At 53.4% G+C, this 19,674-nt stretch overlaps 4 protein-coding genes and 1 non-coding gene across 10 annotated transcripts; 4 read left to right on the top strand and 1 right to left on the bottom strand.

Annotated features, from left to right (window-relative positions):
- The first annotated feature begins 65 nt into the window (after positions 1-65).
- On the top strand, positions 66-3,020 carry Catsperz (cation channel sperm associated auxiliary subunit zeta). Its single transcript, NM_001039494.2, has 5 exons — positions 66-154; positions 340-652; positions 1,847-1,923; positions 2,079-2,145; positions 2,786-3,020. Exons 1-5 carry the CDS (start codon positions 137-139, stop codon positions 2,893-2,895), a joined length of 585 nt encoding a protein of 194 aa, NP_001034583.1. The 5' UTR covers positions 66-136; the 3' UTR covers positions 2,896-3,020.
- Positions 3,021-3,397: 377 nt separating this feature from the next.
- Positions 3,398-14,469, top strand: Esrra (estrogen related receptor, alpha). Of its 4 annotated transcripts, none has more exons than XM_030250950.1 (7): positions 3,632-3,824; positions 5,047-5,383; positions 11,154-11,367; positions 11,498-11,626; positions 12,563-12,730; positions 12,822-13,091; positions 13,436-14,469. In XM_030250950.1, exons 3-7 carry the CDS (start codon positions 11,355-11,357, stop codon positions 13,693-13,695), a joined length of 840 nt encoding a protein of 279 aa, XP_030106810.1. In that variant the 5' UTR covers positions 3,632-3,824; positions 5,047-5,383; positions 11,154-11,354; the 3' UTR covers positions 13,696-14,469. The 4 variants fall into 4 exon arrangements, with proteins under 4 accessions (XP_006527174.1, XP_030106810.1, NP_031979.2 ...); NM_007953.2 differs by having other exon boundaries at positions 3,638-3,824; positions 11,251-11,367; XM_006527111.3 differs by lacking the exon at positions 5,047-5,383 and having other exon boundaries at positions 3,398-3,824; positions 11,251-11,367.
- On the top strand, positions 11,160-11,250 carry Mir6990 (microRNA 6990). The gene has a single exon (NR_105956.1). It is a non-coding gene; the product is annotated as a microRNA 6990 (primary transcript).
- Trmt112 (tRNA methyltransferase 11-2) lies at positions 14,418-15,748 on the bottom strand. Of its 2 annotated transcripts, NM_026306.3 has the most exons (5): positions 15,591-15,748; positions 15,184-15,492; positions 14,982-15,083; positions 14,773-14,862; positions 14,418-14,694 (listed from the first exon to the last, which is right to left on the bottom strand). In NM_026306.3, exons 2-5 carry the CDS (start codon positions 15,259-15,261, stop codon positions 14,587-14,589), a joined length of 378 nt encoding a protein of 125 aa, NP_080582.3. In that variant the 5' UTR covers positions 15,262-15,492; positions 15,591-15,748; the 3' UTR covers positions 14,418-14,586. The 2 variants fall into 2 exon arrangements, with proteins under 2 accessions (NP_080582.3, NP_001159842.1); NM_001166370.1 differs by having other exon boundaries at positions 15,184-15,748.
- On the top strand, positions 15,340-18,749 carry Prdx5 (peroxiredoxin 5). Of its 2 annotated transcripts, none has more exons than NM_001358444.1 (6): positions 15,340-15,987; positions 17,330-17,464; positions 17,773-17,904; positions 18,166-18,204; positions 18,326-18,380; positions 18,495-18,749. In NM_001358444.1, exons 1-5 carry the CDS (start codon positions 15,829-15,831, stop codon positions 18,374-18,376), a joined length of 516 nt encoding a protein of 171 aa, NP_001345373.1. In that variant the 5' UTR covers positions 15,340-15,828; the 3' UTR covers positions 18,377-18,380; positions 18,495-18,749. The 2 variants fall into 2 exon arrangements, with proteins under 2 accessions (NP_001345373.1, NP_036151.1); NM_012021.3 differs by having other exon boundaries at positions 18,319-18,380.
- Positions 18,750-19,674: the final 925 nt, after the last annotated feature.

Below are 19,674 nucleotides of genomic sequence, written 5' to 3'. Positions count from 1 at the left end.
AATCTGCAGTTTGAAGTCTCCTCCCGCGAGACCACTATAACCATCCGGGAGGAGACTGCCCCTCCCCCTTCCTGGAGCGTGACCCCCCTCCCTTCTCGATTGAGCCCTGTGGATACTGGTCCGTTGGTGCAGGACGATGGAGGAAAGCGTCAAAGTAAGAAGTCTGCCCGAGTTCCCCAAGCCCAGACGAACCTTAGTACTCCTTCAGGTCTTTAGAGTAACCTGCCATTCAGCCTGGGGGCTTGGCAGCTCTCCTAGAGTCCCCAATCCCAGTCCAGTCTCCCTGCTCCCTCCAGCTCCCTGAATTCCTTGGCTACCTTACCTGTGTGTGACCCGCAGCCGGTGCCCAAACACGCAAACCATCGCCGCAGCTCGGTCAGATCCAGCCTGTACGGAGATGTTCGTGACCTATGGAGCACGGCCACGATGTCCACAGCGAATGTGTCGGTATCCGACGTCTGCGAGGACTTCGACGAAGAGGGCAAATCTGTAAGAAACAGGATTCGCAAGTACAGCCAGACCATTTCTATTAGGGACAGCCTCAACCTCGAGCCAGAGGAGATCCAGCAGCAAGCACGTCGAGAGCTTGAACTGTGCCATGGCAGGTCCTTGGAGCATGGGGAGGACCACGAAGAATCTGAGACCTCCTTAGGTCAGTATAGCCTCGCCGAGGCGATGGGTGTGCCATAAGGGTGGGGCTAGCCCGGGTCTTAAAGTGCCTTCCTGCAAAATGGGGGTAAGCCCATAGAAACCCAAGTTTCTAGGATTTCTTAGGAGAGGGCTCAGGCGAGAACCGTTCACGCTTTAACTCAGACATTCTCTGAGCTCCCCCTACCGGGCAGGCGTCCTACTACGAGGAACCCGGGAAACGCACAGGCAAGCAGGTCAATGAAGACCTAGTCAGTTTTTTGTTTGTTTTTTTTGTTTTGTTTTGTTTTGTTTTGCTTTTTATCTTAATGTGGTGCTGGGGGTCGAACCGAGTACATCACTCTTGGTAGGAAAATTCTTTACCACTAAGCATATTTCGAGCCCTCCCTCACCTGTGCGTTTAATTTCATCACTGCACCAGCTGAAAGGACAGAATTCCTTCCCTGGCTGGGATCTGGCTGTTTGGAAGTCTCTCTTTTGGTCAATAGTTACTTTATTGTTGCTTTGTATTTCTTTTTGGAATGAGAGTCTCACTGTATAGCCCAAGATGACCTTGGATCTTGGTATCTTCCTGAGTGTTGGGGTTACACACAGTATGCCAAGCACTGTTTGAGATGTGTATGTGTCCATCCTCTGTCCCGTCCGTTTCCACCTTCATCAAGCAATGAGTACTGATAAGAACCCAGTATTCAGGAAGCTGTGAATTCAAAGCTAGCCCGGTCTAGATACCAAGTTCCAGGATAGTTAGGTCCACACTGTGGGAACATGTCTAAACAAACAAGAGTGATACAGATATAACAATTGATTTATATTAAACTTGTTACATAAGCATAGGACTTCTTGTACTGTGACCTTTGCATGGCACAACTGCCATAAGAGACTGTTCTGGACTGAGGAACATAGCTTACTGGTAGAGTTCTTTCGTAGTTTATACAATGCCCTGCATTCAGTTCCCAACAATACACTTTCAGAGGGCACACAATTCTCACAAGAGGGAATTCCTATGAATGACTCCAAGTCTCACACAGCGGGACAGTTGGTTCTGGATCTCAGCCGGGTGGGATTCTAAAGCCTAGGGCTGAAACCAGTGTCCCCTATGACCTTTGATGCAGGGTGTAGCTGCAGCTATTCCCTGAACCCCACTCCCACCATGACCCAGGAGCCTGACCAAGACCGATTTCTCTCTTCATTTCTCCAGCATCGTCTACTTCAGAATCACTAATATTCAGCCTATGGAAGCCACATCGAACCTACTGGACAGAGCAGCAGAACAGGGTTGGAGGATACTACTGGGGAGACTACTGGGGTTGAGTAGTGGGCAGCAGCAGATGGGCAGGTTTCAGGAAAGTGGGGCAGGCAAGCTGGGGAGGTCATGTGGGGACCACTTCAGCTTTCCATGGAACTGGTTGAGTCTCTTGTTGCTTTTCCAGCTGCCTCTGCCTCTGATGGAGCTCATGGAGACTGAAGTTCTGGATATTCTCAAAAAAGCCCTCATCAGTGAGCACTCCACCCCCACCCCCACCCCAGCTTCCACAAAAGATCCTGGTGGCTTTGGCAGGGCTTGGGGCTGTGGAGTTTCAGGATATGTAGTCTTGTCAGATCCCCTTAGCACTCACAAGGATGCCCTAAAAATTAAAAGTCAAGAGAGTAGGCACAGGCCGACTCAATGGAGTGAGTGACTCAGAGGACTTAAAATAAGCCCCTTTCTAGCAAGTCTGTTTTCTCTGCTTGTTCAGTGGAGTGACAGCCTTTGGGTAGCTTTGCTTCACTCCCAGGTGTGGGAGCTGTGACACATCGGGATTTTTTTTGGGTAAATGTACTGGATATTGGATTATCTGCGTAACCTTCTGCTCATGGTATATGAGCACATAGAGGGAAGAAAGGGCCAGATAACTAGTTAGAGTGAGCGGCTCAGGAGGAGGTTGGGTCTCACTGCCTCTGTTCAGGCTTGCAGCAACTTCTTCAGCCTTCTTCCCCTCCATTCTTCACATCGCACCTAGGAGACCCAAAATTCCCCAAACTAACACAGATCCAAATCCAGCACTAAATGCCACCTCAAATCACCTGTGGTTCCTCAAATGGGGGAAGCCCTTTGCTGCTGTTCATGGCCCTGAGCTCAGCTCTTCCCTCTCCCTAGCATATAGGTCCACGATTGGCAGGAACCACTTCATGACTAAAGAGCTGCAGGGATACATCGAAGGGATCAGGAAGCGCAGGAACAAGAGGCTGTACTTTTTGGATCAGTGAACCTCCAGCTCAAGTGGCCGACGAGACGTCCGCTCCGTGTCCTTTCCGGTCCCTCGAACCCAAGCTCAACCTCATCTGCATGGAATTTGAATCCTAGAGAAATTAAAGAGTCTATGCATGGTCCCAGAGTCAGTGCGTGGCTGCTTGCGTGAGGCGGACGCACGTGGCCCCGCCTTTCCCCGTGACCTTCATTCGGTCACCGCAGTGACCTTGAGTTTTGTCCGCTCGTGTCTCACCTCTGCCTTTGAGGAACTCGCAAACCAGGGCTACTTGCATGTTTTAGGTCTGCTTCTCCACTTGAGGGTCCTCAGGGGTGCTGATCTACCAAATCTGTCAAGTGTCCCATCAACATAATGGGGTGGGGTGGGGAGCAGCACCCTGTTAGGCCCCACCCCTTATGCATATGCAGTTACATAAACCCGCCTTTCATTTACATACACGTTCAACGCCCTCACAGAGTGAGTTCACTGAACAGCTACGCCCACTCTTATAAGGCAGAGCACCGCCCTCCTTCGTGATGCAAGGGTGCTCCGGCTTCTCTCCCGCACCAGTTCCTAGTCTTCGCTCCTCCCCTAGGTTCAGGCCCCGCCCACAGGAGGCCGCGCACGCGTGTGTATCGACAAGGCCTGCCCGCTGTCCTCCGGGTACGCAGGCGCCGCCGCCTCCCTCGGATATTAGCATAGGGCACCTGGCCCCACCCCCTGTTTTGCATGCGCAGGCCGGCCCCGCCTCCGCTGTCAGCTGGAGGAAGCGGAGTAGGAAGCAGCCGCGATGTCCTTTTGTGTCCTACAAGCAGCCAGCGGCGCCGCCGAGTGAGGGGGGACGCAGCGCGGCGGGGCGGTGCGGCCGGAGGAGGCGGCCCCCGCTCACCCCGGCGCTCCGGGCCGCTCGGCCCCCATGCCTGCCCGCCAGCCCTGCCGGAGCCCAAGGTCCGGGGGCGGAGGGGAAGGCGGCCGCGGGGGTGGGCGGGCGCGGCGGGGGCCATGTGCAAGCGCGGGCGGGGGGCGGGCTGCGGGCGGGGTCGCGCCTGGTGCGTCGGCCGGGTCAGGACTGGCTTCAGGTCCTGGCCTCCAGTTAGCCTCGGGCCTTGGAGCGAGTCCCCGGGCAGCGTTCAGATCGATCCTTGAGCATTGCGGGAGTCCTCGGGGTGGGCTGGAATTGAAAGGGTCCCTTGAGGCCACGTGGGGGCGCTTGCAGGGGCTTTGGGCCACCCTCCTCTCTGGGTCATAGGTCATCGTAGCGCGAGGGAGAACTTCTTCCTTGTCGCCTCTTCTTACTTCCTGATAACCTGATAGAAGTCCCCCGCGGGCAATGGGGGGAGGGGAGATTAGTAACTTCAGGCAACTTCCCATAGGTGTGCGCAGGTTAATGGGGGGTGGGGGGCGGCCCTGGAGGTCGCGAGAGGTGGTGAACTCTGCGGTAGCTGGAGTGTAAGAATGAACCTTGCAGGTTTGGGGTGCAAAAGAGGTGGAGCCGCGCCCTGCACGGCGTGGCTGGACTGGGCTTGCTAAAGCTGGAGGGGGTGGCGTGTCAGAGGTGAGAGACTCCCTTACAAGAGTGTGGTGAGGGATTAGAAGACTTGAGTGTGAGTTTGCTTATTGAGTGTGCTCTTTTGCTGGGAGTATGTGAGAACTTGGGACTGGTTAAAGGCCATGTGTGAGTGGAAGGTTCCCAGGAGAGTGTGAGCATGTGTGGACATGTGGAAACTCCTGAGAGAGTGGCCATATCCTTTGCCTCCGCCCCCCTTGGCCCCCCTTAGCCCCCTCCCGGTTCCTCAGTATGCTCTTGAATACTTGAGAGTACCTCCTGGAGTACATCTGGAGAAAACTGAGGAGAGGATCATGCTTATGCTCGGGGTTGAGAGTTGCCTGCAGGTTGAGGTTAGCCTGCTTCCTGGCTTGGGTGGGAGCTAGACTTGCCAAGCCGCTCCCAGGTTCCCAAGAGGAAGACCTGCTGTCAGTTACTGGCCTCAGAGGCTCTGGAGACTCTGTTCCCATGGCGACAGCTGGGGGCCCTCTTCATGGGCAGCCCTTCCTTGGACTCTGCCTCCTCCTTCTCCTTGGCTGAGCCTGGAAGCCTGGCTTAGTCCCAGTGTTGCCCAACCTATGTGGCAGGGTGCCTCCCTGTGACCCTGATGGTCTTTCCCTGCAGGTGACCAGCACCATGTCCAGCCAGGTGGTGGGCATCGAGCCTCTCTACATCAAGGCAGAGCCAGCCAGTCCTGACAGTCCAAAGGGTTCCTCAGAGACTGAGACTGAACCCCCGGTGACCCTGGCCTCTGGTCCAGCTCCAGCCCGCTGCCTTCCAGGGCACAAGGAGGAGGAGGATGGGGAGGGGGCAGGGTCTGGTGAGCAGGGCAGTGGGAAGCTAGTGCTCAGCTCTCTACCCAAACGCCTCTGCCTGGTCTGTGGGGATGTGGCCTCTGGCTACCACTACGGTGTGGCATCCTGTGAGGCCTGCAAAGCCTTCTTCAAGAGGACCATCCAGGGTGAGCCCCTACCCCCACCCCCTGCTTCTGTGCCCTTTGCCCTGTACCCTTTGGGCCTGGCACTAATTGGTACAGTGCTGCATGCAGGAGGCCCTGAGCCTGTCTGTTGCTGCTTGAGTCAGCAATATGAAGTTTGAATTTCCTTGTTCTTCCTGGGACATCATTTTATTTAAGGGCTATAGCTGAGGTTAGTAGAATGCTTGCCTAGTTTACAGGAGGCTCTAGGTTCTGTCCTTAGCACCATATAAGTCAGGTGTGGTGTTGGGTACCTAAAATCTCAGCACTTTGGAATGGAACTAGGAGCATCAGAGATTCAAGGTCATCATTGACTACATAGTAAGCTGAAGGACAACTTGGGCTCTGTGAAAGCCTGCTCCCTCCCCTCAAAAGGGTGGGGTGAAGCTGGGCAGTGGTGGCTCATACCTTTAATCCTTGCACTGGTGAGGCAGAGGCAGGTGGATCTGTGAGTTTGAGGCCAGCCTGGTCTACAGAGTGAGTTCCAGGACAGTCAAGGCTACACAAACTCTGTCTTGAAGGAAAAAAAAAAGTAGAAGAAAGAAAAAGCTACTAGTATAGGTCACTGATGGATTGGAATGGGATATGAGCCAGGATGCAGGTGCCTGCACCTGTTATAAAGCTTCGCTCCTGACTTTCCTGTTGCCTCTAGTAGCTGCCTGTAAATCACCTCGCACAGCACAGAATCACTCTTCATGACTCCCCCAAAGCACCACACTACTAACTCTAGGCACAGTTTATGGGTAATGATACAGGTTTGTTAGGTTTTAGCATCCAGCAGGCTTCCTCACTCTTTAGCCACTGATTTTTTTCTCTCTCTCTCACCCAGGAGAGCAGTGACGACGACATTGAGACGAACATTCTCTGGGGCAGGCCTATTGTTCTTAAGCAACCACTGGTTACGTTGAGGCTATAATATCATTTTATATATATAGACATATACATATGTATGTATATGTATATATTGAGACCTTTTCTTATTATGTAGTTGGCCTGGAATTTCCTGTGTCTTCCAAGCCTAACCCCTCCATCCCTTTGCCTCAGCCCCCATGAGTGCTGTGGTTACAGGCAGATACCACTGCAGCTGACTTGTAAAAATGTCCTTAGCATGAATTTATTTTGTGTGTGGGGTATGTATTTGCACCCACTGTATGCATGTAAAGGTCAGAGGATAAACTATGGGAGTAGGCTCTTGATGTCTACCATGAAGGACCTGGGGATTGAACTCAGTCATCAGGTTTGGCAGCAAGTGCCTTTACCTACTGAATCATCTTGCCAGGCATCAACTGGTTTCAGAACACTTTTTTTTTTCTTGAGTGTTTATCCTGTGGTAGGTACTGCTCCTTTTACTTTCAGGATTTCACCCCCTTATTGCAACCCCACGAGAAGGGGTCCGTGTCGAGAGCTGATGCACAGGGAGGCATTTGTAGCTCCTCAGATCTCTCTAGAAAATGACAGCCCTTGTGTTTGGTGCAGGTCCAGAGCTGAGCTCTTAAACTGCAGACTGCTGCCTCTGTGTATCACCAGTGACCTGGACTTTGGACCACTGGTAGTGATATTCCAGAGAGTTGTTTTATGGAGTTTTTGATGTTGTCTTGAGATAGGGTCTCATTGTTTAGCCAGGGCTGTCCTAGAACTCACTCTATAGACCTGACTGGCCTTGAATTCACAGAGCTCTGTCTGCTTCTGCCTACGGAGTGCTTGTGAGTTTTCACTTAACTGAAGTACACTGATCTAAAACTGCTCCTTGCTGGCCAGAGCCAGGTGCCTCCCGTACACCTTCATTCTGACTGTAGGCCAAATCTAACTGCTGGAAACTACCTTTATTTATTCTTTTCTTTTTCTTTCCCTCCCTCCCCTTTTCTCTCCCCTCCCCTCCCATCCTCCCTCTTCCTTCCTTTCTCTTTCTTTTTTTCTTTTTTCTTTTTTCTTTTTTTTTGTTCTTTTGTTTTTTCGAGACAGGGTTTCTCTCTCTAGCCCTGGCTGTCCTGGAACTCACTCTGTAGACCAGGCTGGCCTCGAACTCAGAAATCCGCCTGCCTCTGCCTCCCAAGTGCTGGGATTAAAGGCGTGCGCCATCACTGCCCGGCTCTTTCTCTTTCTTTCCTTCTCTCTCTCTCTCTCTCTCTCTCTCTTTCTTTCTTTCTTTCTTTCTGAGACAGGATGTCACTATAGAACTTTTTCTGTCCGTCCTGGAACTCACTATGTAGACTGGGCTGGACTCCAAATCACAAAGATCTATTTGCTCCTGCCTCTCCAGTGCTGGGATTAAAGGCCTGAGCTGTCATGCCTGGCTCTATTCATTTTTTTTTTTTTTCAACTGGCTTTCAAAGTACGATTTTAGGAGTGGGTTAGGGAGGGAGATTGTTAGTGATGGAACTCAGGGCCTCATGAATGCTGCTAAGCACATACTATACCAGTGTGTTACACTGTAGCCTCAAGTCTATGTTTTTTATCATGCCAACTTTGCAGGTAGGGAAACTGAGTGCTCGCAGGTATTAGGACTAGGAAGTACAGTGGGGTGGTGGTTGGTGGATGTCTTTAATTCTAGCACTCAAGAGGGAGCGGCAGGCAGATCTCTATGAGTTCAAGGCCAGCCTGGTCTACAGGCTGAGTTTCAGGACAGCTATAGTCATGTGCCTCCAGACCAGGGGAGACAATGTCTTGCTATATAGCCCATATATGCAATATTAGTATTGAATATGTACTTGAGCTGAGTAGAGCAGGACAGAGAAATCCTATCTTTTTTGGTTTTTCGAGACAGGGTTTTTCTGTGTAGCCCTGGCTGTTCTGGAACTCACTTTGTAGACCAGGCTGGCCTCGAACTCAAAAATCCGCCTGCCTCTGCCTCCCGAGTGCTGGGATTAAAGGCGTGTGCCACCACTTCCCGGCTGAGAAACCCTATCTTGAAAAAACAAACAAAAAGAATAGGAACCACATAAGGTCACAGTTGATAATCCGGAGACAGAGGCAGGTGGAATTCTCTAAGCTTGAGGCTAGCCTGATCTACAGGCTAGCTAGAGTATAGAGAGAGACCCAGGTCTCAAAACAAACATCTAAGTAAGTAAATAAAGCAGAGATGATAAGTCCCCACTGCCTTTACTTTTCTTTCTTAAGTGGGGTTATGCCCAGGCTGGATTTCATCTTGAGATTTCCTTTCCTTGGGCTTCCAAGTGTTGGAATTACAGGTGTGTGCTGCAGGTCCCACGTGTCCTGGCTGCAGGTCCCAGGTGTCCTGGCTGCAGGTCCCAGGTGTCCTGCCTCTTTCCTACTCTAGCCTGTGTTCCCACCCAACTGGGCCGGAGGCTGGGGAGGTGAAACTGACTTGGTCAGAACTGGCCGGTTTGATTTGTAGCATGTGTTGGAAGGCAGAGAGCAGGGTGTGTGCTAAGGGCCGGTCAGGACTGGGGCTGGAGGGTTTCTCTGGGGAGGCATCTTGAGCTGAGCATAGCAGCCTTGTGGACAGAGGAGGAGAGAAGCATGAAAAGGCCTGCTGGCTCCTTGTGTGTTTTGGTCTTTGGGACAGCCCTGTGAGGCTGAGGGGGCCAACCTACTGCACTAGGCCTTGTGGCTGGCCTTGGGAAACTGGAACTGACCCTAAATAAGTTGAGAGAGAACACACAGGGTAAACTGTTCACAATAGCATCTGTCTAATCCCAGCATCTGGGAGGCTGAGGCAAGAGGACTGTGAGTTCAAGGCAAACCTGGGGTACATATTGAATACATATGGACTATATAGCAAGACACTGTCTCCCCTGGTGTGGTGGTACATGCTTGTGATTTTAGCATTTGTAGGTGGAGGCAGGAGGACCAAGGTCATCCTCCACTATATAGTGATTCAAAAAAAAAAAAAAGGAAAAGGAAAAGGGGGGTGGGGTGGGCACTTTTGGTGTTTGCTGCCCAAGCAAGAGGACCTGAATTGGATGCTTGGTATTCACATAAAAGGCAGCTCAGTTGGGAGGCAGTGACAGAATCTGGGCCACTCTAGTTGAGTTGGTGAGCTCCAGGTTCAGTGTGAACCTTGTTTGAAACTATAAGGTGAAGTCAGGCATGCTGGGCACACCTTTACCCCAATGCTTAGGAGACAGAGTTTGAGGCCAGCCTTGTCTATATAGTGAATTTAAGGCTAACAAGGGATACATAGTGAGATCCTGTTTCAGAAGAAATGTGGAGAGCCATTGAAGGAGGTACCTTCCGTGAACTCAGGGCTTCCACAAACATACCCACATGTGCATGGAACCATGCACAATCCCCAGAAAATCTAAAACCAAACAGCCAAACAGCCAGGTATGGTGGCTTATGCCCAGGAGACTGATGGAGAAGGATTGTTGCAAATTCAAGACTAGCCCGAGCTAAGGTGTGAAACTGTCTCAAAAACAAAAGCCCAGCTACCCAACCAGAACAAAGGGAGCAAAAAGCAGCAGGGCAACTGAACACTCACACACGTTATGTATCGGATAGTGGTAAGGCCAGAATTGAACACTCACACATGCTATGTATCAGATAGTGGTAAGGCCAGAACTGAACTCTCACACATGCTATGTAACAGATAGTGGTAAGGCCAGAAGTAGCTTCGAAGAGGGATTTGTCACAGGGCACTCAGGAAAGGCCTCTCCGAGGTGATGGGAGATAAGGGAGCAGACATGGCTGTCAGGTCCAGAGCTCAGGCAGGGTATAGAATGCCCTGAGGCTGGCCCTGTCTGAGGAGCAGGCAGTGCAGATCAGAGTTAGAAGGGATGATTGGCCTGGAGGACACTTATTCTCTAGAGAACTCTGTGGAGTTTGATCAGAAGAGAGGACCAGGATCCCTCGGGCTCCTATGCAGAGAATAGAGACAGCAGGAGGCTAGTGACCCCCCCCCCCCTTGTGGTGACAGGTCAAGTTGGAAGCTGCAGGCCAGAGTGGGGTAGGTGAGACCCCCCCCCCCCCCAACACTGCCAGTGAGTTAGACGTCAATTGGCCAGTTGACAGGAAGGGAAGATGGTACTCAGGTTTCTCTCTTCCTTCCTTCCTTCCTTCCTTCCTTCCTTCCTTCCTTTCTTTCTTTTTCTTTTTTTTCTTTTCTTTTTTTTTTTTTTTTTGAGACAGGGTTTCTCTGTATAGCCCTGGCTGTCCTGGAACTCACTCTGTAGACCAGGCTGGCCTCGAACTCAGAAATCCGCCTTTCTCTGCCTCTCAAGTGCTGGGATTAAAGGCGTGCGCCACCACGCCCGGCTGGTACTCAGGTTTCTTGAGCAATGGAAGGTAACTGCATGCTTAGTGGAAGTGGGGTCCTTGTACAGCGGGTGGATTGGAAGACCCTCCACATGTCCTGCGGCTGCTGGACCTGTGCATGTAGATAGCACAATGCTGTTCGGGCTAGAGATGCAAACCTGAAGGTCTGGGAGATAGGGAGAATGAGGTAGCACAGGCCTAGAGCTGCTGTATCAGTTTGCTATACAGACACCATAGAGGTAGCAGAGGGCATGAGGACCATGAGAGCCTGTCCTGGAAACAAAAGAAGACAGCACTGAAGGGTTTCTAGAAGTACAAAGTAATGCTTTAGGCAAGGGAGTTGAGAACTCAGTGGAGCCCTGGATTTAGCCTAGAAGCCATGGTAGCCCTTGAATACCCAGAAGTGTGGTGTCAGGGCAAATATGCAGCTTGGCCTCTGGGGCTCTGCTTCATCCAAGCAGGGTTCCCCCAGCCCAGTGGCCGTTCCCCTCCCTGTCCTGCTCATGGAATCCTGCTCTCCCTTTCCTCCCAATACCCCCAGACTGGTGCTTGCCCAGGGTGAGTCAGGGCTCTCCTGTCATCTGGGCCCCCTCCGGGCTCTGGGAGGCCGCCACTGGAGCCCTGCCTCTTCCTGGCAGGGAGCATCGAGTACAGCTGTCCGGCCTCCAATGAGTGTGAGATCACCAAGCGGAGACGCAAGGCCTGTCAGGCCTGCCGCTTCACCAAGTGCCTGCGGGTGGGCATGCTCAAGGAGGGTGAGCACTGGGCAGAGCCTGGGTGAGATGGGGGTGGTCCCGTGGGTTGGGTGGGAGCCTGGGCAGAAGGTGGGGAAGTAGAGCTGCGCGGAGCAAGTACTTCATGAACAGTTTGGCTTTACAATTCAAGGTGTGCGTCTGGACCGTGTCCGCGGCGGACGGCAGAAGTACAAACGGCGGCCAGAGGTGGACCCTTTGCCTTTCCCGGGCCCCTTCCCTGCTGGACCTCTGGCAGTAGCTGGAGGACCCAGGAAGACAGGTGAGACCCTGAGACCCAGGCCTTACTTTTCTCATTTCTCCCTAAGAGATAATTATAAAAGATCTTTACAAACCATAGCTCAGGATGTAGCTCAGTAGAGTGCCTGCCTACCATGTGTGAAGCCCTGGGTTTGATCTTCAGCACTGCAAACACCATGCACACTTTAATTCCAGCATTCAGTAGGCAAACCAGGACCGGGAGGTTAGGGTCATAGGTGGCTGTAGTACGTTCAAGGACAATAAACTACTTCACAATCCAGATGCCCAAGTAGAAGCATGATCAGGATGGGGGTGTCTTAGGGTTTCTGTTGCAGTGATAAAACATGACCAAAAGCAACTTGGGGAGCAGGAGTTTATTTCAGCTTCCAACTCTCAAGTCACACCCTCACCGAGGGAAGTCAAGGCAGGAACTCAAGGCAAGAGGTGATATAGAGGCCATGGAAGCATGCTGCTTCCTGGCTTAATCCTCTTGGCTTGCTCAGCCTGCTTTGTTGCACACAGGCCCACCTGCATAGGAATGACACCAGCCACAGTAGACAGGGCCCTTCCACATCAATCAGCAAACAAGAAAGCCCTGCCTACAGGCCAACCATATCGAGGCAGTTTCTGAAGGTTTCCTCTTCCCACATACACGTGTGTCAAGTTGACAAAAACAAATCAGCACGGGGTCGGGGAACTTTCTTTTTTGTAAAGGTGTTGGGGGAACCATGGCCCACTAAATGCTAGACTGTGGCGTCTGTAAGCTACCCCCAAGCCTCAGGTAGATTTTCTAGTGCTCACAGCCCTTCTCTGAGGAAGTGAATACTTTGTCTTCCGGCTTACCATCGGAGTCCAGGGAAGGCCAGAGGGGAATGTCTGGGAAGGCACCTGGCTCTGAGGGACTTCAGAGGTCTGGCAGATGTGTGTTCGTGACTCTGGCCCCACACTGTCACTGTAGCCCCAGTGAACGCTCTGGTGTCGCATCTGCTGGTGGTTGAACCTGAGAAGCTGTACGCCATGCCTGACCCAGCAAGCCCCGATGGACACCTCCCCGCTGTGGCCACTCTCTGTGACCTTTTTGATCGAGAGATAGTGGTCACCATCAGCTGGGCCAAGAGCATCCCAGGTAAAGGGCTGGGTGGTTGAGCATCCTTGAACAGGTAGGCCGTATTTGGCCCTGCTGCCTTCCTGACCTGTCCTGTTCCCCTGCCCTCCAGGCTTCTCCTCACTGTCACTGTCTGACCAGATGTCAGTACTGCAGAGTGTGTGGATGGAAGTGCTGGTGCTGGGTGTGGCCCAGCGCTCACTGCCACTGCAGGATGAGCTGGCCTTTGCTGAGGACCTGGTCCTAGATGAAGAGGGGGCACGGGCAGCTGGCCTGGGGGATCTGGGGGCAGCCCTGCTGCAGCTGGTTCGGCGACTGCAAGCTCTTCGGCTGGAGCGGGAGGAGTACGTCCTGCTGAAAGCTCTGGCCCTTGCCAATTCTGGTGAGTGATCAGGGAAAACACACACAGGTCTCCCCATAAGGTCCTCCAACTGTCAATGATGGTGGTATGACCCTTTGTTGTGGATGAGGACAACTGAGGCATAATTATTGGAAATCACCAAGTAAGCCAAGGTCCTGAATTATACATAGGATTCTGAGCCCTAGTGGTGTGCCAACCAGGCAGTAGTGAGAGGGGCAGTGTGGAGGTTGGGAGGTGTCCACTGGTGAGAAAGGATAGGCCCCGGCTCACAGGCAGAGCAGCGAGTGTATTAGCCCACCCAGAGTATCCAAACAGATGAGTCCTGCCCTTTAGTCATCTCAGCCAATGGTTCTCTCCCTTCCTAGACTCTGTGCACATTGAAGATGCTGAGGCTGTGGAGCAGCTGCGCGAAGCCCTGCATGAGGCCCTGCTGGAGTATGAAGCTGGCCGGGCTGGCCCTGGAGGGGGTGCTGAGCGGAGGCGTGCAGGCAGGCTGCTGCTTACGCTGCCACTCCTCCGCCAGACAGCAGGCAAAGTCCTGGCCCATTTCTATGGGGTGAAGCTGGAGGGCAAGGTGCCCATGCACAAGCTGTTTTTGGAAATGCTTGAGGCCATGATGGACTGAGGCAAGGGGTGGGACAGGGTGGGGTGGCTGGCAGGATCTGCCCAGCATAGGGTGTTAGCCCCAAAGGGGCAAAGCTGGAGTCTGGGCAGTGCCATAGCCTGCTGGCAGGGCCAGGGCAATGCCATCCGCCCCTGGGAGAAGGCTTCATGCCCTTCCCTCCCCACTTTGTGTGTGTGGGGGATTGTCAGAAGCCAGGAAAGTGAATGCCCAGGTGTGGGCACAGTGCTGCCCCTTGCAAGCCATAACGTGCCCCCCAAGAGTGTTGGGGGCCTCGCGGAAGCCATAGGGGGCTGCAGGGGATGTGCAGGAGGCAGACACTGATCTCAGGGAGGGAAGGGATGGAGGCCGCCGGCTCCCACTGGGTGATGCTTTTGCTGCTGCTTAATCCGATCTCCTCTCCGGAGCAGAGGGGGGCTTGGAAAGCAAAGGCCCCGTCCCTTCGCTCCTCTCCTCATCCGCATTGGGCATTATTGCCCCCCCTTGAAGCAATAACTCCAAGCAGGCTCCAGCCCCTGGACCCCAGGGGTGGCCAGGGCCCCCTATCAGCTCCCACCTCAAGGGGTGGGGGACAGCACTGCCTCTATGCCCTGCAGAGCAATAACACTATATTTATTTTTGGGTTTGGCCAGGGAGGCGCAGGGCCATGGGGCAAGCCAGGGCCCAGAGCCCTTGGCTGTACAGAGACTCTATTTTAATGTATATTTGCTGCAAAGAGAAACCGCTTTTGGTTTTGAACCTTTAATGAGAAAAAAAATATACTATGGAGCTCAAGTACACGGTGGTCGGTGAGTCACTGGGGGGAGTTTGGGGGTCACACATGACACGTCTATTTAACAGACCGTACAACAGAAACACACAGTCAACAAAATACCAAAGTGGCGGCTAGCAAGGTTACGTCTCAGTCTCCTCATCATTCAACAGCATATTGGGGATCCCGCGGCTGATGGGGAAAAGACGACCAGATTCTGGGCATTGCAGGGTGCCCTCCAGTACATCAACCTGCAGGGGAGCAGGACAAAGCTAAGCACCGGTAGCCTCAGTGGGAGGTCTGGGCAGGCGATGCCCAAGGATTCTCACCTCAAGCAACACGTGGTGCATCTTCCTCAAAAATGTCTCGTCGTGCTCATAGCCTTCAGTCGGCTCTTTGGGTACCTCGGCCAAGTTTAACTGTGGAAAGGAAGCGTACGTGGTCAGTGGGCACACGAACACCGAGGCCGTCCGGGCAGGGAAGAGGCTCAGAGCCTGAGCCCGCCCCCAAGGGGCGACAGAAGGGGCGGGGTCCTTACGGTGTCCGCTGCCTGCACAAGCGCCGCCCACTCCACTTTGGGGATCATCCGCGCCACGAACTCCGGGTTGAACTCCACGGGGTTGATGCGGACCTCAGTGGCCTGCGGGGGGGGGGGGGCGGTAAAAAGGTTTAGCGAGGTAGGTCCGGGTCCCGGAGGCTCCACCCTGAACTATATGGGCGATGAACCCTTGTGCAGTTACCTGCAGGCGCAGCGGGAAGCCACGCGTGCCCACGCCCCGCACATGGGAGCTTAGGAGATTGTGGGTGAGCAGTTTCATGTTGTCACAGCGGAGCGCGTGAGGCCGGAACCGGAAGGAGTCCACACTTCTCCTTTCTACCACTTCCGCTTTGAAGCCGTTGAACTCTTCGCCGGACCGGAAGTGGCCGACTTAGGGGACCTTTTGGGGGGCTTGGCGGCAGCCGAGATCGGAAGGACTGTGTTGGGTCACGTCCTGGTACCGGAAGCGTTTCTCGGGGAGACTGCAAAGGCTTACGCCGAATCCCGCTCGCTGAAGAGAGTACACACTATGCAAGTCACGTGTAAACCGGCTGCGTTACGGCGCAGGTAAAACGAACACATTTGAGGCTCAGCCAGATCATCCCCGACCTCTGTTTGCGGCTATGGGTCACGAACTGTCACGTCGGTAAACCAGGCACCTCTTTCTGCGATTGAAGAAGGTGTGCGAGCCCTGAGAGCCCCGCCGCGTCGTAGTGCGTCACGGCCCTGCCCCTCTAAGCCGGCGCTGTGGCTGCGACGTGGGACGTGCGGCGTGGGCGGAGCTGTCCCTGCATCCACCTCCTGTGGGCAGAGCCATCTGCGGGTGGGCTGCGGCAGCGGGGCGGGTATGCTACAGCTGGGGCTTCGAGTCCTGGGCTGCAAAGCCAGTTCTGTGCTCCGTGCATCGACGTGCTTGGCAGGCAGAGCAGGCCGGAAAGAAGCAGGTTGGGAGTGTGGCGGAGCCCGCAGCTTCAGCAGCTCCGCGGTGACCATGGCCCCGATCAAGGTGACCGGTTTTACCTTTCCTGGGTCCAGCCTATCGCGTCTCTTTGGGTTCCACGCGGGGTCTCGGGCTGTCCTCCTTGACGTTTCTTCTTGTCATGTTTTTTGTAAGACCCTGTCTCTGCTTCTCCGTCCTGGGACATTTCTTGAGCTGCCCTCTCACATCTATGCCACGTCCAGGGACAAGTCCCCACCATTTTCAAGCGACCGAATGCTATGTCATTTCCCACATTCTTAAAATGCCTCTTTTGCCGCTTGGCAGCTTTTCCAACCCTTTCCCCAAAGCCCCAGCACTTTTGTGATTGTACTAAACTCCATTTCATCTCATCTTTTGAAAGAGCCATGGTCCCTTGGGGACCTGGGTTGATCTTTTCCACTTCTGTTTCCACTCTATGTATGCTCACCCCGATCCCGCCCTTCTGTTTGATCTTTCTGGGAATTCTTGAACCTATCCCCTCTCCTGTTTTTGGACTTAATTTTTAGAGAAAGAGAGAGGGAGGGAGAGAGGAAGGGAGGGATGGAGGGAGGGAAGGAAGGGGGGGGGCACACAGAGACAGAGGTTGACTTACTATATAGTCTTGGCTGGCCAGGAACTTGGTGTGTAGACCAGACTGGCCTCAAACTCCTAGAGATCTGTCTGACTCTGCGTCCCGAATGTTAGGATTAAAGGCCCTTTATAAAAAGAAGAAAAAAGAAAAACTTTTAAACATGTACTTAGTGTGTGTGTTTGGTAACAGGCATGTGAGTGTGGTGGTCAGAGGACAATTTTCTCAGGAGTCAGTTCTATCTACCATGTCGCTTGTGGGGCTAGAGCTCAGTTGACCAGGCTTGGTGGTGGGCACCTTTACCTACCCACCTCAGCCTTCCTTTCCTCTTGTGGCTCTGAAAGCCCCCAGGTGGGCTGACACTTCCCACCGACCCCAAGAGCCTACATCCTGAACATTTTGGCTTACATAGCTAACCTGGTTTTCCAAAGTGTTTCTCCTGGTGTGTGGATAGGATTTTTCTTCCTGCCTGTTACCAGGCGGTTTCTCAACCCCAAACATAGCCCTCTGTACCCCTCCTCTGTGCATTGACCCATCTTGGGTGGCTTGTTTATACAGTATTGCAACACTTGAGAAGGCCTCTCCCTTTCTCTGTTGCCACCAACTGGCCTTAAGCAGAATCAGTCATGTAGGATGTGGGGCAGGCAGGACATACAGGAGAGCGAGGACAGAAATGGACCCCTGAACCGCCAGGCACTTTTTCTGCTGGGTGTGAGCACTGGCTCCATCAAGGTCTATCTGTGTGGCTGTGGTTCACTAGTCTCTCTTCACTCTGTTTTACCCTGGAGTCTTTTTCTCCAGGTGGGAGATGCCATTCCCTCAGTGGAGGTATTTGAAGGGGAACCGGGAAAGAAGGTGAACTTGGCAGAGCTGTTCAAGGGCAAGAAAGGTGTTTTGTTTGGAGTCCCTGGGGCATTTACACCTGGCTGTTCTAAGGTGAGACTTCTCCTTTCGAGAATCAGAAACTGGGGACCAGGAGTGTGGGAGAAAAGAACCCACATTAAATCTGATAGCTCTGATTGACGCTGGTGGTGGAAGCCCTTGGGACTCGGGCTAATGAGACAAAAGATTTGCCTATGGTCTTGACCATACACCCTTAGGTCCAAGCTTCCTAGTAGCCAAGGCAAAAAGGAAGTGGCCAGTTTCACACTGGTTTCCTTACCCTGGTCAGGGATGTTAGGAAATAGGGGGAGCAGGCTGAGCAACTGCAGTTGCTCTCCTTTGACCTTTTGTTTTCCTCTCAGACCCACCTGCCTGGGTTTGTGGAGCAAGCTGGAGCTCTGAAGGCCAAGGGAGCGCAGGTGGTGGCCTGTCTGAGCGTTAATGACGTCTTTGTGATTGAAGAGTGGGGTCGAGCCCACCAGGCAGAAGGCAAGGTGAGGTGTGGGGCCCGTGAGGGGGACGGGGCCAGGTAGGAAGTTTCCTTGTTTTTGTGACATGTTATTTACTCATTTTGTGTGTGGGGTGGGCACTTGTGCCATCATGCACGAGTGGAAGTCGAGGCTAACCTGTGAGACCTGAGTCTCTCTTACCAGGTGGGGTCGTGGGGACTGAGCTCAGGTTGCCAGACTTGGCAGCAAGCACCTTCACTCACCGAGCCCTCTCACTCCTTGTGACATTTATTCTCTTTTCTGCAGGTTCGGCTCCTGGCTGACCCCACTGGAGCCTTTGGGAAGGTGAGTGTGCCATCCTTCCCTCAGCCTGCGGTTGGTCCTGGAGGGACATGTTATATGGGAGCAGCCCCGGGCCTGTGTGGGGGTTTCTGACCCCCATCTCTGCCTGTTCCCTAGGCGACAGACTTATTATTGGATGATTCTTTGGTGTCTCTCTTTGGGAATCGTCGGCTGAAAAGGTAAAGTAGACCCCCTCCCCCCAGCCTCTCCCTGTTGGCACCCAGCCCCTCCCTGTTGGCACTAGGGGCCCTGGCTGCTGCCTGGGCTTCTGCAGCTGGACCTCTTTCCGGCAGGTTCTCCATGGTGATAGACAACGGCATAGTGAAGGCACTGAACGTGGAGCCAGATGGCACAGGCCTCACCTGCAGCCTGGCCCCCAACATCCTCTCTCAACTCTGAGGCCCTGGCCAGATGTCCTCTGACTCTCCCATCTCTCCCACCCGGCTCTAGGCCAAAAGGCTCGGTACCTCCTTACTGGGAGCCACGTAAATGGAACCTTGACCATATTTCTGCAATAAACAGTTTAATTTGTGTCTTTACCACTGGTACAGGGTTGTCTGCTTTGCCCTTGCTCACGTGCAGCCATACATAGCACTGAAGTCAGTGGCAGGGATTTGGAGGAGAAAGTGAAGGGACAGCCTGCAGCTGAGAGGAAGCCAGAATTGGTTTTGCTTGGTACATCCTGAGACATCTGATGCTTGGTCTAGGAGCTGGCAGATTCCGTTGACTTAATACACAGGGCAGGAAGCTTCACTTGAGGCCTCCCATCCTGCAGACTGCAGTTCCTCCAGGAGCACCCTGGCTCTGGCTTGCCTTCATCAAGGCACACAGTACCAGGCTCAATACTGGAGACTTCCTGAGGGAGGAGCCGTGGAGAGGTGTGGCCAGTGATGAGTGGGAACGAGGGCCAAGAGCCAGGGTCACCAGTGGGGCCTCAGGAGGTACAGATCCTGCTTCTGGCCTTTGAAATCCATGTTCAGGGGAACAGGGGCATTGCTTTTTTTTTTTTTTTTTTTTTTTTGGGTTTTTGAAACAGGGTTTCTCTGTGTAGCCCTGGCTGTCCTGGAGCTCACTTTGTAGACCAGGCTGGCCTCGAACTCAGAAATCCGCCTGCCTCTGCCTCCCGAAAACAGGGGCATTGCTAAGAACCCCTTGTTCTGTTTAGGAGGTTGTACCCCAACAGGAAGATTCTCACAGAGCATCTGCCTGATGTGTGTAGGCACAGTGAGGTGTATACCAGGCGTGGCCAGCACTCTGGACTAAACCAGCTCTGCAGCAGCCAAAGGATGGGAGGCCAAGCAGCGTGGAAAAGGCCCTGTACCTGAAAGGAGCCTAAGGAGGGGGTAGCAGAGGGGAGTCAGGTTGAGCTGGAGAGGCAGCTGGCTCAGGCACCTTGGGCACACGGGCTACTTGCTCAGGCCGTTGGTAGTTCGCAGGAGTTGAGGCCTATGAGATTGGTGAGCAGCTTTCCTC

This window comes from Mus musculus, chromosome 19 (genome assembly GCF_000001635.26).
Source record: "Mus musculus strain C57BL/6J chromosome 19, GRCm38.p6 C57BL/6J".
Taxonomy (NCBI): Eukaryota; Metazoa; Chordata; class Mammalia; order Rodentia; family Muridae; genus Mus; species Mus musculus.
This window is presented reverse-complemented; position numbering and strand designations above follow the sequence as displayed.